General features: G+C 34.7%; 1 protein-coding gene across 10 annotated transcripts in view; it reads right to left on the minus strand.

Annotated features, from left to right (window-relative positions):
• LOC117231243 (collagen alpha-1(XVIII) chain) overlaps nucleotides 1–15865 on the minus strand; it is a 344917-nt gene that overhangs the window by 27019 nt on the left and 302033 nt on the right. For 8 of the 10 annotated variants that reach the window (XM_033489491.1, XM_033489489.1, XM_033489487.1 and 5 more), the window contains exon 6: nucleotides 5875–5961. The exons of the other annotated variants lie outside the window; for them this stretch is intronic. In XM_033489491.1, coding sequence (XP_033345382.1) covers nucleotides 5875–5961 — 87 coding nt within the window. The remainder of the gene's footprint in view (nucleotides 1–5874; nucleotides 5962–15865) is intronic. 10 annotated transcript variants of the gene reach the window in all.

The following is a 15865-nucleotide window of genomic DNA, read 5'->3' on the forward strand; positions in this document are numbered from 1 at the left end:
ATCTTTTATAGTTGTTAGACGCGATAAACGCGTGGCTTCCGTTCGATCGTGAGAACAGAGGTTTCGATTAAATAAAATTGTTCATTTTGGATTTGAAAACGAGCGACCAATAATTGGAATAAATCGATACAATGATACAATAATAAAATATAATAGCAAAGTGACGCGTAAATATTCTAAAATATGATTTAAGTTTGATTCTACGCAATTAAACGATTCAGCAGTTTCTCTTAATCCGTATCGTAGATTAAATTTCGCGGAAGATGGAAATGAAGTTTCTTTGACCGTAATTTTCTTCCTTACGAATTTAATGGAACATTAGGATGTTTTTCGAAACAAAAAATATTTTCCTTCGTGCTTCTTAACAGAAACACCTTTATATTTTTCCATCAATTATTTTCACGCCAGAAATTCATAACACAAATAATTCTGTCATTTCTTTTAAGAGCTTCGGTTATTTTTAGCGATTCATTTGGCCGACAAAGCATGAAATTATTTGGTAATTAACATTTTAATCGGATCGCTAGGATATCTAAGTCACGTTCGAGGCAATTTGTAATTCATGTCTTTCTACGTATACACAGCAAGGCAAATTTACATTTCGTGCTGGCAGTACGCACAAGTAAAAGCACGCACGCAAATATTCCTCTAGACGAGAGAGTATATTTTATACGGATTTCATCTACCGATCAAATATGCCTATACGTGGACTATATTTTACGTATGTCTGTTTGTAACGAACAAAGAAACATTTAACGAGCGGACAAATAAGCGAAGCTATAATAAAACGAAAATCCACAACTACGTAAGTAAATGAGATTTGTATTCGCTTTGAAACATTGTACTTTCGATCATGTCAATATCTTGAATTTGCTGGAACAATTCTCTAACACGATATAACGATATACATCTCTCGATTCGAAATTCTCATTTTTTAAACAATTTCTTTAAACTGTAAAATTCTTTCTGTTAAATATAACTTTATTACGACATAGCTATCTTAGTAAATAGCACATTCTTAGAATCAACTTTCGCAGTCGTCCATTTCGAACTGTCATCTATTCTAGCAAGTTGAGGAAATCAACTCTGTCGCTATCTTTAGTTGCCTTTAACAGCTTCGTGTTTCCAAATCCTTTCTCAAGAAAACGGATAGCAGTTGCCGACAGATCTATGTATTACTAAAATAACTAGAAGTGAAGGAACATGTGGCTACAGCGAGTAAAGTTTCATCAACGAGCAAAGACACGAGCATTCGCGAAACAGTAGAAATTTAAGGCGCCCGTGAAATCAATGGCCGATCGCAGTAATATATAGCGCGCTCTGAACGACGGGAAGAACCGCAGGCTGTTTCAGTGAATTCGTTCACCCGGTATACGTACATCCTGATCAGCTCCAGCATGCACGGCTGCGTCTTTGCATCGCCGTTCTGGGAGCTTTTCTTCTGAAGTAGGATTTCACGGGTGAAATAAATTCCTCCGGCTTCCTTTTTCTTTTTCTTTCTTTGCCGACTCTTGTTTCCTCTTTTTTGTTCGTTCGACGAGTCGACGAGGATAGGAAGCACGAGCGAATTTTCCGAACGGCTCGATTGACGCGACTGTTCCAGAGGAATTTGTGTCAGAAAGTTGGAAGAAAGTATTCTTAATTATTTTCGTTCGATCGAGTTCGAGTATTAATTCTGAGTCGAAGACTTACGCGGATATCGCGATAAACGTTGTACGGAGAGAATTCGTATCACCGCACAATTATTTGTTGCTATATAAAACTACGAGAATAAAGCAACAAATAGATTGGGCACTTTCACGAAAGTCTATATTTTTATGAATAAGATTAAAGAAACGGAAGATAAATAGAAATTTGTTTCGCTCTTTAAACGTTCTAACGAGAAATTTTTAGGAAACCACGATTTTTAGGATACGATTCTTTCGCGGTATAATTACAGAATATTTTGTTTCAAAAAATTGAAACGAATCGCACGGAAATGAAAGCTAACGAAGTATTCTTTCGTTTTCTTAGACAAAGACGCACATAAAAATCCGCGATCTAGATACAAAGAACCGAAAAGTAAGGATCTTGCAGGAATTTATTCTTCATCGTAAAAAGTAGTTTCGTATTTCTTAATGTGTGAAATTCTCGTATAAGATGCTCAAAGTACGGTAATAAAGTAGAGAATACATTTTAGACGAAATCGCAAAAGGATTCTATGGCACGCTTCGTCAAATTTAGGTAAAGTATATAAAATGTTGACCTTTCAACTTTAATTTAAACGAAGCAGACGGAAAGCAGCCCAACAAAGCTAAATCTAGCGAGGAATTGTGTACTGCGGTTCCCCTTTTACGGAAGAATTGTTTGTCAGTGGCTGCATTGTGGGATAGCATATTGCTGGCTAGGAAGATAAGGGTGAAAGCGTGTTTATATTTACTGACCGGTGCTGTGTATAATAAAGATGATCGTACACCGTTCAAACTCTGTTACATACGAGAGCTTGAAACACGATGAATTTGTCACGTTGATTAAATTTTAACGAGATCTATCGTTGGACGAAATCGGTTAACTATGTCTATAATATAAATAACATCGGAAGTGACTCTAGCGAGTAATTTAAATTTATTTTAGCTAAAAATTAGAATCCGAAAGTTTGAAACAAAGTAGACCAGCTTTGTTTTGCTGTCACTTGATAATAAAAATAATTGAACGTTATAAATATATTTTGAATTTAAAGGTGAATCTCATACCCAATTTTCCATACAACATTATTGCACGTATATTTTAAAGTAGCTAAATCAAAATCATGTTTATGTGGACCGGCTGGCAGCGGAAACGATCAACACATCGAACATAGAAAGAAGACTAAAAAGGAAATACCCAACAGATCTCATAAAGGATATAACCTAACAAACACGACAAATTGTGTAATGTAAACAACTAAATAAAAAAAAAAAAGAAATATTTATGTGGGATAGTGTAACATCAGGGAAGGACGTGGCGCGAGGGGTAATTGTTTATTAGCGTTGTCAAGATATGTTGACGTTGTCAAAGAGTGTTGTGAGCGTTACCAAGGTATGTTTGGGAAAATGTGAGCATGGAAAACATTGTAACGAGAGTTGAGAGAGTCAGAGTTGAATTTATCGTCGTCGTGTGAAGATCGTTGTGTCGTTGTGTCGTGAAAGTAGTGAGTCACGAATATATGAAACGGGGTTTTATATTCGATTACGTGTGAGTGCAAACGATATTGTATTAATCATGCTCTTACCTACAAACTAATAATATAACATTCCTACATTTATGTAAAGGAACGCGATAGATTTCATTTACTATTTTCAAAAAATATTATTAACTCTTGAAAGAAACGATAATAGAACGTCACCTACATACAGTACGTGTATCCGATGTCCGACCAATAATCGACTTCTCTACTGATACTTTCCTAACTTCACATTTCCAACGATTTAGAACACCTAAATACATTTCCCTCTTATTCTGCGAGTAATTACGAGTAAATTACAAGACTCTAACTCCTGTTTTAATTAACTCTCACTTCAGAGTTAATTCGCGTTTAAAATCTACTTGACCGGAATCGAGAAGAGTCTTTTTAACAAACGTTCGTTCGTTGGTAGCTAACGTCGGAAGATCAAACCTAATAGATCCTCCGCTGTGGCCAGCAGAACGAATCGAAGTCAATTCTAGTTGGCAAGTTTAACTTCGACAGAGCTAGATCACCTCGTCTAATTGCCAACGTGAATAGTTTGGTGGCAGAAGTCAAAGTTCGTCTTCGATCCTACTTTCCCGTACATTCCCCGTTTATTCTCTACGTCTTTCAAATATCTTTTTGTACTTCTGCATCGTTCGAGCTGTCTGTCTATATTTTACAACTTTCTAACACCCTCGGTTCAGTCAGAATTTAATTCCCTCCGTGAATTCCTCGCTCGATTCCTTGCATTCATCGTTCGTGTAGCTTGCGGAGGATAGTCGAAAAGGAGCTACCTCCAAGGCAATTGCATTTTGATGAACCTGTTTTCGAATCGTACCACCTCTCGACGATTTGTTGTTCGCTAATTCCATCCGAATAATCCGATTTCTCTTCCACGAGATTGAATCTCCTGCTGCGTCTAACCAGTTAAGCACTCGTGATCGATCCTTGAAAGAAGCCTTTTGTAACACAGCTATTTTCAAGGAATTTGCTTTCTTGGAATCTTGTTGTCTTAGATCGAAGACTCGTTGGAATGGCTAAACGTTTCTTCGCTACTTCTAAGTGGAAATTCAAAGGCGTTAATTAAGTAATTAATCGATTTTCCGTTCTCATTGGTTTCCAAGAATTTCAAGATAGAGTAACGATCCTTTCAATTAAATTCCTCAAATAATTGTGATGTATCTCTTCTGGAAACCTTCCGCGACAGTCTCAACCATAAAATTCACCTTCTTCTCTCTGAAAACTTATTTATAATCGTAGGAATCCAACGATATAAAAGCAATTTTAATAAATTGAAAGATCCAAGTTTCATATTTTATCGCGTGGCGAGAATAGATGACGAGCGAAGAGAGGCAACGACCAAACCTTTCAGCTCTTTATTAAATTTAATCGTTAAAAGATTTAATGGGTCGGATAAGTTTGAGAAAACTGGTGTCACGACGCGGCATGGCCCTAACTTCGTTTGGATTAAGAGAAAATCTTTGGGAACGACGACGGCGGTGGAAGCTTTGGAAAGCTTTCTGAGAAACGAAGCGTTTTCGGCGCTGTTACCGATGCAAGATCTCGTCAGAATCTCCAAGATTATTCTCTCGGTGTTCCAAAGATTATCCTCATAAAGCGATCACCGTGTTCTTCTTCTAACGCCCGACAGGTTCCTAGGGAATTCTTTTGTGGGTTATCGAAGCGTCTTATATAACTCGATCGCTCTCGAATAGTCGCAATTAAAACGTTTCATGTGCGAGCTCTTTGTTCTTGTTCCTTTTCCTTCTTCTTTGTATCTTTCGAGTAATAAATCGATCAAACGAATCGTTGAATCAAACGCTCCGAGATATTTTCAAGCAATGAAAACCGGTGATGAAGCAATAACGTCTAATTGATCGGCGAAAGGAAGGATCTACGATAGATTATTTGATCCTTGAAATTGACAAGTTACAAGTTGCAGGTTATAAATGCACCGTGTACAAGATCAATGACAATGAATGTGTTAAGTATATAGGTACCACGTTTACGTTTTGTCGTATTTCAACCAATCGAAATTGTACCAATTGTACAATAGAAATGAAAAACGAAAGCACCGTATTTAACCAATTGATATCGTTGAGTCATCGTTGATTCATAATAGCTTGGTTTAATTTACTTTGTTTTAGTTTTCCTGTATTTTACGCGACAATTAATAGCATCTCTGACCTGAAATATAAAATATACATTACGATTAAATATCTGCTGTGATCAGCTGACTCGATGATATCGATTGAAGGTTAATCGAACTTTTTACTCGCGATCAAGACTCGTTTGTTATCGGAGTAACACGATAGAGCAGCGTTACAACGAAAATCGTCGTTTCTGCTCGAATAGAAAAGTAGTAATCGTTACCGCAACCGTTAGTAAACGCAAAGTTAGAAAACTCATGACCACAATTGTTTCTCATCTTTTCAACCAGTCTGTTTTTACTCAAAGTTTGCATTCGATCCTACATCGTAATGATAAATTATTCTTTCGAATCTGTTCGCCAAAGATGAGAGAACATCGCGGTCGAGAAGTTTATAGAATATCTCGTTAGCAAACATCGAAGCGAAGTTTGTGTTAATGCAATCGGGTTAGTTGAGACGTTGCTTGCGAAACAAATAATTAGTGAGCACGTCGTATTGTAAGTTTTCAGCGGAACTCAGCTTCATCACGCAACTCACGTCTGGCACATTAGTGTCAACGTCTTCCAAACCGTCAATCAAGTCGTTATTGATATCGCCTGAGCCGAGATCCTCGTCTGGGTTGAACTACAAAAGAAATTTATTATTAGAATCAGACCTTTTTGAGGATTCCATGGTGAGAATTGGGAAGAATTCTGCTTTAGAAGAATCCGATGTTGTATTTATTAACAAGATTGGATATTGTGCATGTTTATTTAAAATTGTTATTCTACTCGTTGCTTGTTATAATATTATTTAAGTAATATTTTTAAATGGTATTTGACAAGTACATTATTTTAACATCTCTCTTTATTCGATGTACCCATAGGTACTTTGTTATTTGATTTTACCAGAAAAATATGTATTTTGTAAGATACATAGAATTTATGTTTTAAAATCACAGACTTCCGACAATTTTTATGAATTTTTATTTTGTTCGACAATTTATTCTCGCTGATATTAGCTGTCTATGAATTCTTCTTTAAATGATTTTACTCGGTCTATTTAAAGCCGGAAAGTCTATATCTCTATATCTGTAAAATGCGAGTTAATTGTCAAAGGAAAATTATTCTTATTAATTGGAAAAAGCATACGTAATGCGTATAGAAAGACATCGATGCAAGGTATTTTTAATATGAAAGTTTTTATAATTCTTTCCCTCTAGCGTAAGATACTAACTCTTAAAGGTTATCATAAACCATCTAATTCTATTTGCTTAACTTCATTGATTCTTAAAATAGAGAAGGAAACCTACTGCTATGAAATTTCGCTTGTTGTAGCTTTTAACGGTTAAATCGAAGTACGATTAAAAGATAAAGAGACGTTTCAATGATACGATATCGTGCTCCGATAATATATGATAGATAAATACGCGCGTCATTGGTATCGGTATCGTAATTATATGTTGTATCACCGATGCAAACGGGATAATTAATTAGTCCTAATATTGCGCAGTATAGCGCCGATATCCTTATGCTCGTTTTACGCTACACATACCGATCTAAATTTACACAGCGTAAAATGGATAGGTCAAGGTATACGTAATTGCGAACTAAGCGAGGCCAAATGTCGAGGCGATACTGAGTTAAACAAACCGAATTAATCCCCTGGTATGCCATTAATTCCTCTGAGAGGAAATCAGTCTTCCATGATTATTAATTCACATACACTGTGTGAACTTCTGCTAGAGCTCACGCGTGTAATTTCTAATCATCGTCTTTTTTCGGACAACAGCTGCATATTGAAAAACCACCGTTGTTCCATTGATTTTATTCTCATAACGTTTCGTGTCTTTCTTTCAGTTACGAGAGATTTTACATCTTTCCTTTTCATTACATTTATAGATCTATATTTTTCAAAATTTTATTTTAATTGTTTCTGCCTATGTTGGCCGAATAAATTCAAATAACTTCGGAACATGATTATATCGAAGAAATGATTTTTCAGATATGAAAATGACAGGGTTATACTTTGATTATGTGTTCTCAATTTTTGTAGATTCTAATAGTTAGTTAATTTAAATAATCCGAAATCAGTTGGTTTAATAGTTTCGATTTAGGCGAAATTCTTTTCACGATACGTTCAACTTTGATCGAACTAGTATTTAATAACGAGCAAAAAGATAGAAGATAAAATAGATCTGCTTTAAAATAATTAGCTTCGATAAAGTTTTTCTCCAATACCTTCATCATCAGGCTTCGTAATGTAAAAAAGTATAATTGTTATCTTTTCGTACGAAACGAATGTTTTTATAAATTTATAGACTCGTTTAAAATACATGAAAATATCCGTGCGTATTCTAAGAAAATCATATTTATCCATATTTGATCTTTCTTTTATAAATATGAACAATTTCGTACGAATAGACGGAACAGGTATTTCTAAATTTAAACACATCTTTGTTAAAGGTTTTATAAAAATTACCACCTCATTTCATAGGCAACGAACCGAAATTTGAAATCTCGCGATCGCTGCATTAATCACACTGGAATTAACGAAACGCAATTAAAACGTCCAATCAAGTACCATCGGCGCCTTTTATCGTTCGAGTGCTGAATACTTGGGATTTAAGCGGTTTCTATAGATGGCCAGTAATCTGTGGCGCCAGTGGATACACCTAGTGGCCATCACTGTTTATTTAAATTTATTTATTTCTATTTTACATACGGCAACAGACATTGATTAACTTTTTCCATTGTTCGAGGAAACGAGAAAAATAGTTTACGCTTGATAGCAATTTTCCATGTTGACGAAAGAAATGAAAAAGCTAATAATTGGGTTGGATAGATTGCTTGGCAATACAACGATATAATTATAGAAGTAATATTCATAGTATCAGTTATAATAATAAGTATGTAACTTTTTCTATGTCGTATGACATTATAATGAAAAGATCAAGTAACATGTGTTTTCGAATTATAGATCAGCATCCTTTACTTTAATACGACATCGTATAAAAGTTTGTAAAATTATATCACGATGTATTTATAACAGGGGATTAAGCATACAAAGACCAGATACGTAATATTACACAGCTTTAAGTTAATCCGCGATAAAGTCGGTATCAGATTACAAAAGTGGACCTTAAAGAATCAAGCTGGGACTTTGACTTTCTATGCTGTAGAGCGATGCAGAATAAGAAAAGTATTTACTCTGTTCATAACGTGTCTACGTTACTATAAAACAAGGAAATCATGTAAAGCAAAGGAAGCATTTTCTTTTGTAGCTAATACGTCTAACGATAACACGTTAACGATATAAGGCTCCCTTTTCAACAAAATGTAACTTACTTGCAAAATACATGTAAAAGGATGTTTGATGGAATATTCTAGCAGCGTAATTCAATTCTTTGTTATCAGGTTATCTAATCCCTAAGTACGAATTACATAATTAATTTTCTAACTTAATATTAAAAATAGAATATTTGCCCGTAGTCGAAAGGATCCAAGTGTCCATAATGATTCTTCTGAAAGTTACTGTATACGCATGTACAATATTTAAAGGGCTAATCGCAGGCATTTATCGAGCGGATTCACGCGAACGCCGCGGCCAAGTCAAACTTCCGATTGAAATTAGAAACTAATCCACTTAAACACTCGGCGTATAATACACTTTACACGTTGTTAACGCTGTCGCTGTCATTTTGTGTGCGCGAGCGGACAAGCGTACCGAGCTTAATTAATCTCATTTCAGCGATTTCTGATCCAACACGCTCGGCTTCGCCCCTTTTCAATTATTCAAACGGCCAAGATCCCATGTCGATTGCTCGTCAGTTTCGCGGAGACGGCCAATTTGTTTAATCCCGCAGCGGAAAATTCATTAATATCTTAGCGAGGCGTCTGTTCGAAATTCGATTAATCAAACGAACTCGAATGCATATTTATCGAGCATACGGAATATTTCGATCTCTCTAGTTAGCCTTTAAACGTTACTTTCCTCTTTTCTTCTTTTACATCTCTTCTTTTAGATTGTATTCTATTAGATAGTGCGATAAGCTCGCATTAAAAAAAAGGAAGGTTAAAGATAATTATATAACATTTATTTAATCAACGCATTACGTAAAGATTAGTTTGTTGTATATCTGTTACAAATAAATTATGTGGTTTACCTACTCTGTGATTTTAAAATTTTCCTCCTTTTACCAAAAAATTTCTCCCGTTATCTTTACGTCGTTTAAGTTATTTGATGATTACTCATAAGAAAAATTGTAAATACCGAAACAATTGATATTTCACGTGTTTATTAGTAAATGATTTAAGTATACTATTAATGTAAAGTTATGCTATTGATGCACTTATGAACAACGTTTACCCGTATTACTAGCACGATCGGTCTCTACAGTCAATATAAGTAACAACTTTACGATAGTTCTTAAAATATGACACCAAAACGAACTTACTATACAACCTAATTCATCATTTTATTTCGTGGTTATTCCGCGATTGTTACAAATACAATGAAAAGGATATCCTTGGAATAACAGTTTTTCGGAATATATGAAAACTTGTAATTATGAGAGCGATTGTTTATTATCGGAATACCGAACAAAAGAATATTTATATCGAAGAGTTTGTGTGATACCGACTACAGTTTGCATATAAATTACGTTCGATTCTTGTTCGCTTGTTTCATCAACAAAGGTTGGTTAATTTTTTGCAAAAATGTTGTGGGGAAAGAGCAACAGTATAACGTTTTAACTTACCGTATTAATTTCTCTCGTTTTAGCAAGGAAACGTATTTTAGCTGTCTAGCTTTTCAAAATTTCGTAAACTCTTCGTAATGGAACATGGCATTAGATTTCAAAACACCAAAGTGAAAATATTGAAAGGAATATCGAATTCTTATTTTATGTTTTATTTGACGTATTCAGATAGACTGTCCGAGTTGCCGAAGAATATCATCTCGTTTTGCAGTGAAATCGATATTCAACTTACACACAATAGATCCGTTTTACTTCATATTCCAATTCATTATTCGTCATTCGCAATTAAAATCGGCGACAGAAAATTCATGAATTTCATTATGCAAATAATATCGTAGCAATTTGTCTCGAGTCACAAAATATTCGTGTCACAGTCCCTCGGGTATTTTAACCGGCTGTAAGATAGCGGACAGAGTTCTAATGTTAAGAAGGGTAATAAATAAAATAGACGCTTATGAAACATAACGAAGGAAAGAAAAGAATTGAAAATAAAAGTATTAATTATATTAATTAGTTTTATAAGCGACCAAAGTTTCAAGAATCAATTATTATGTTAAAAGAAAGAGGAAAAAGTAAGAACCTCAATATCATAAAATTTGTATGCTTTTGATCGTATGATGATGCTAAAATTAGAATTAAAAAAAAACTGAAATTGACAAGGCACTGATAGTTAATTAAACGTTTGCCTTTCTTAATTGTCTTTAATTCCGTGACACAGTGTCATTTAACTTAATAACAAAATAGCGGTTTTTGGAAGAATTCCTATATTATATCACAATAATTAATGCCATGCGACCAGTGCACCTGGATGTATTTCAATTTTGATCGAGGCAGATTCATCTGGTTTTGCATACGCGAGCTCTAGATTCCATATCTTGTATGAATTTCTGTCCCAATATCCCGGCTGATCCTAAAATTTTAGCTGCTGCTAAAATTGATGTACGCCTTCCATAGAATGTAAAAGTTTCAAATCACCAGAGGATAGGCTATAGATACGTACAAGTATGAAAAAATAATTCAAAACTATTCACTGTAGTACTTTTAAATATAGGTGGATCGATACACATACGTACACGTAAGACTTTTGTGTATTATCTTCGTTTATATTTCAATTTTTCGGAAGCAAGGCTAAGCTTCAATTTCGATCAAAAATTCCGTACACCGATTAGATTTAAATTGAACGAACTTTGTAACAGATCGTATCTGTAAGTTAATTTTAAATATGTCCGATTTACTACAATACATCGAGAAGATTTCTCATTTAGTAATTACAAATTTCGATGTAAATTGTAAATTTTTAAATTTTGATCGTGACGTTCATAAAATTCTAGAATTATGATACACTTTCGTGATGGATATACAAAAAGAATATTATAACAGAACGTTAACGCATCACGGTTCGGGCTGTTTGCGGAAAAACTGATACGTGTAGCCGATATATTTTAAGGCTTCTGTCTATATTGTATCGCTTTACGAAAATGGTTATAACTTCTGAAACATCAAACATTTTTTCGTAAAATTTCTTATGATAAAATTTCGAAACTCTCTATATAGTAATTATTTTACAATTAATTTACAAGATACATACGTTGCTCTATTCGTAATAGATTTTATTTAAATTCAATCACACAAATAAATATTACGATCGAATCTCTTATTTCAAACAAAATAGATTTGTATTTTCGAGCCATGTTCCTCTGTGAAAATGTACATTGCAATGTTTTGTAGATGTAAATTGTTGTTCTACGTTCATTATGTTCACGGCACATCCGGCATCGCCTTTGTGGATGGCGTAGGTATCTTTCCAATATCTTTAATTTTTTCCACTACAGGAAACATTCGATAATTGCACAGTAGGCATCCTCCCTACGAGGAAGAGGTTGCACCAAGAAACTTGACGGCCCGCTATGATCGAGTACTGTGACATAATTCAATGTCAGGTATCGTTGAGTACAATGTATCTCAGTATTAATCCGAGAGAAAAACTTTTTTATTTTTGACCTTTTAAAAATTAAACCTGTACTAACGTATTAATGAGATTTTCCTTATTAAAATGAGACTAAAAACGATATAATTTGAATTATATTTACTCAATGATATGTGCTTAATTATTATTTATTAGGTAAAAAAATATGCTGCACATTATAATGGTGTATGGTGTCATTTTAATCAGGAAAATGTAAAAAATGTGTTGGTAGAAGTTTCATTGATGAGAAATCGAAAATAAAAAAAATGTTGATCTTTGAGTTAAAAGTCTCATTTTGTCGCGAGCCTTTAAAATTTGCCGAACGTTTCGACCCTCGGTTCCTCTTTCTCTTTCTATATTCGATACATCTAGGATTTCAGTTTCACGGAATCAAATTGTTTCTAATTCTGCGCAATTGCAACACTGGGCTTTCGATTTTTGTGCAATTATCGAACGATTTCTGTATGTCTTTTCATGTCTCGAGTGTAGAACTATATACGTTGATAAAGGAGATTCATTACAAGAAGCTATCTACACGACACTTTCACTTGTAGATCATAATCATTGCACTTTACTCGTCGAGACATGTTTGATCATCTTGATTTATGGACGGTGATCCTAGGTGGGCTTGGATTAAACGCGTACAACCCTCTTATCCTGCACCGAGAACCAACGTGTCAGCCAATTAAGCACGAGTAGAAAAGTCCACAATCTTCTCTCCACTTAACGCGATATAGGATTAAAGGAAATTCTTCACTAAAATATTCAATTAACGTCACCGACACATTTTTTGAGAGCTGATCGAAATAAAACCACTTTGAATATTTTTCAGATCAAAGAACGATTAATTGCATTTCCACTTAATTCCAAGATATATTTAAGACTAGACAAACTATTAGAAACGATTAACTCTCTTAGGCTTACCAAGCGTATCTTGCACTGTGAAGCAAATAGTCCTTTTTAGTTATTGATAATGGAAATACACTTTCCCAATCTTTTTTTTAAAGAAGACAAAATCCATTACAATTGGAATCAATTTTACCAAGCGCAAACTCATTTGAAAGATCTTAAATTAGGATTTAATAATTATTAAAAAAAAAAAAAAGATTCTTCCGATGTTTCAAAAAACTTTTGATTCTAAAAAGATTAAATCGCGCCACAAATTTCTCAAGCAACCGAATACGATAAATTTTCTTGCTTTTCTCTTTCTTACATCTACGTTCAGACTTATTTCGTTCGATCATTGCCCGCAAAAGCTAAATCGTCGAGTTTTCGGTACATTTAAAAGACTCTGGGTAACGTTCGTTCGGTAAATAGCCAGAGAATACAATCGTATCGAGGATCAGCAGGTTGAAGAACCAAGCTGCTTTCTCACCGATCGAATATTTGTAGCCTCTCGTTCGGCGGCCAAGTTGTTTTAAATGTTTTCGAGTTTCTCGCGCGGCAATACCTTATCGATTACGACCGACACGACCTGCTTTTTCCGGCGTTACCTCTGGATATCGAAAAACCGTACCTTCGAGAGGCGTGCGCGCGCGAGCGTACGACAGGAGCACCCTCGACCCCGATCTATCCACGCTCCAATCCAAAATATTCCACGACAAAATATCAGCGGCGTGATTTCGCGATCTGACGACCCGGCTGACAACAGGACAGAGGCATTCGTCAGACAATATCCCGTCGACTGGTGAATTCTCTGACGACTCGAGATTTCTCACGTCGCAAACGCAACGATTTCTTTCTTGAAAATATCCTTCATCCTTTGGTCCATTTGCTTTTTGTCTAATATCCGCGTTTTTTCCATCAAGATGATCGTACTTGATCTAACGTCATGCGATTCTATATGGAGGTCACTAAAGGATGACTCGATAAGTATATTCTTGGTGAGTTTCTTAGTTCACTGTCACCTGACAATCAAAAATGTTTCTAAACATAGGTGATTGATCGACAAAGTTCTGTGAAAAGGTATTAAAGAGTAATAGTTGAACGACATTAATACTTTTATTTCATGACAGGCAACATTTTTGGAATTATGAAGATGTTGATAAAGTATGGAATTGAAAAACTTCTCGACTCAAATAAGAGATAGCGTGAGACGAATTGATCGGGGGTTTGTGAGGATCTGTCAGACAGAAATATCTTTTGATTTAGGTCAAGCGTGAATCGAGCATAAATTTGTACGAATATTTTTCCAGCCTATCACTTTCATTCAGGCGCTTGTCAATCCTATTACACATATACCTCAAAATCCTATTACATCTATGGAATGCAGAATTTTGTCAATGAATAACAAGATACAAGCCAACTAAATTTCATTTACGAGTTACGCATGAAATTAATAGGAAAATTAATATTCATAGAATATTTCTTTCCTTATGAATATTCTAATCGTTAATTTAGACGCTTCGTTACATGTCACAAACGTTATACAACGCTGTTAAAAACTTTAACTATCGTATACCGTACGGTTCAGATTTCTCGTAGAACGCTTAAACGTTTGCACCGACTTTTACGTCCCGATAAAAATTAATTCTTACGGACTTGTTCCTTCTTTTTTCTTACAATTTATCGCAGCTTCGTTTATTCCCTGGCAACAGTTTCGTGTAATTCACGGGAACGTATAAACTTAACTCATCGCAGTTTAATTCGCAACCATCGTGTGCCCGTGTAAGAATTCTCCCAAACACGTTACCGCTGAAGCAATTTAAAGAATTTTCTTTTGTCTGGCCCCCGCCGCGGTACGTTAAGTATTTTCGTTCTATTTTTCCCGGCTGTAAAGTTCAGAACGTGAATTCATTTCTTCGTAACCAGGTCGTAGCGAAGGTAAGGGATGTGGGAGAAATAGCGGTGATACTGTACCGAAGAAAATTTCGCATTATTTCATTCACAACGATTTGAAAGGAGCCAAGCGAAGATCGGCTGAAAGCCGAGCAAAATGCGTAAAACCGTAAAACCACGAAAGAAATAGCGTAAAACCATGAAAGGAACTACCGTAAATGTTTAACAAACGAATCACACGCCCTATCTTTTAATTGCTACACGCTTTGTGCAAAAAGAAAAAGAGGAAGAAAAAAGAAAAAAAGAAAAGAAAAATCGGAGCTTCAGTCGAGGGAGGATAAAGTAGTCAGCGTGTCTATAAACTTGTCATTCTGAAGTTTGATGAATGGTTTGTGAATAATGAACAGAAACAATGCTCTTGTTTAAATAAATTCAATTTGGTTAGTTTACTTGTGGATGATTTTGTTGTAGTCTTTTAGTTTAGACTATAAACTGTGAGAGTGTTGGTAACATTGGTTAACGCTTACAAGTATAAACTCATAGAGTTTTAGTTACGAAACTTTAAAGGGTAGAACCAGTAGAACAAGTAGAACAAGTAGAAGCAGAATGATACATAGAATACATCTTCTATGGGATAATATTTGAAAAATGATTATCTCTACAATATCTCTAATTGGATTATTGGAAAAAATTCATTTACTATCTATAATCTACATTAAGTTCGTCCTATTGTCGAATAAAATTGTAAATATTTTTAGAAAGATGGTTTCCAGCAAACGCACGTCCTCAAAATAAATCGAAATCAATGAAATGTTAATGAAAAGATACAAATACGAAAATGTCATTAACATAGAGGTAAAGTATTTGATATCACATATCCTTCGATATTAATAATAGCGTTTTAATTAAATATTTTCTAAAAATAATCCCAGTTTAAATAATACCGTAAAGTATTTGTAGTCTAATTTGTCGCATTAAGAATAAGAGAAAGCAGACTATGATAACAAGATTATGAATACGTTTATCCGTAATTTATCAGACTACCA

The sequence above is a fragment of the Bombus vosnesenskii genome, unplaced genomic scaffold (assembly GCF_011952255.1).
Source record: "Bombus vosnesenskii isolate JDL3184/JDL3185 unplaced genomic scaffold, Bvos_JDL3184-5_v1.1 scf7180000013272, whole genome shotgun sequence".
In the NCBI taxonomy this organism is placed as follows: domain Eukaryota; kingdom Metazoa; phylum Arthropoda; class Insecta; order Hymenoptera; family Apidae; genus Bombus; species Bombus vosnesenskii.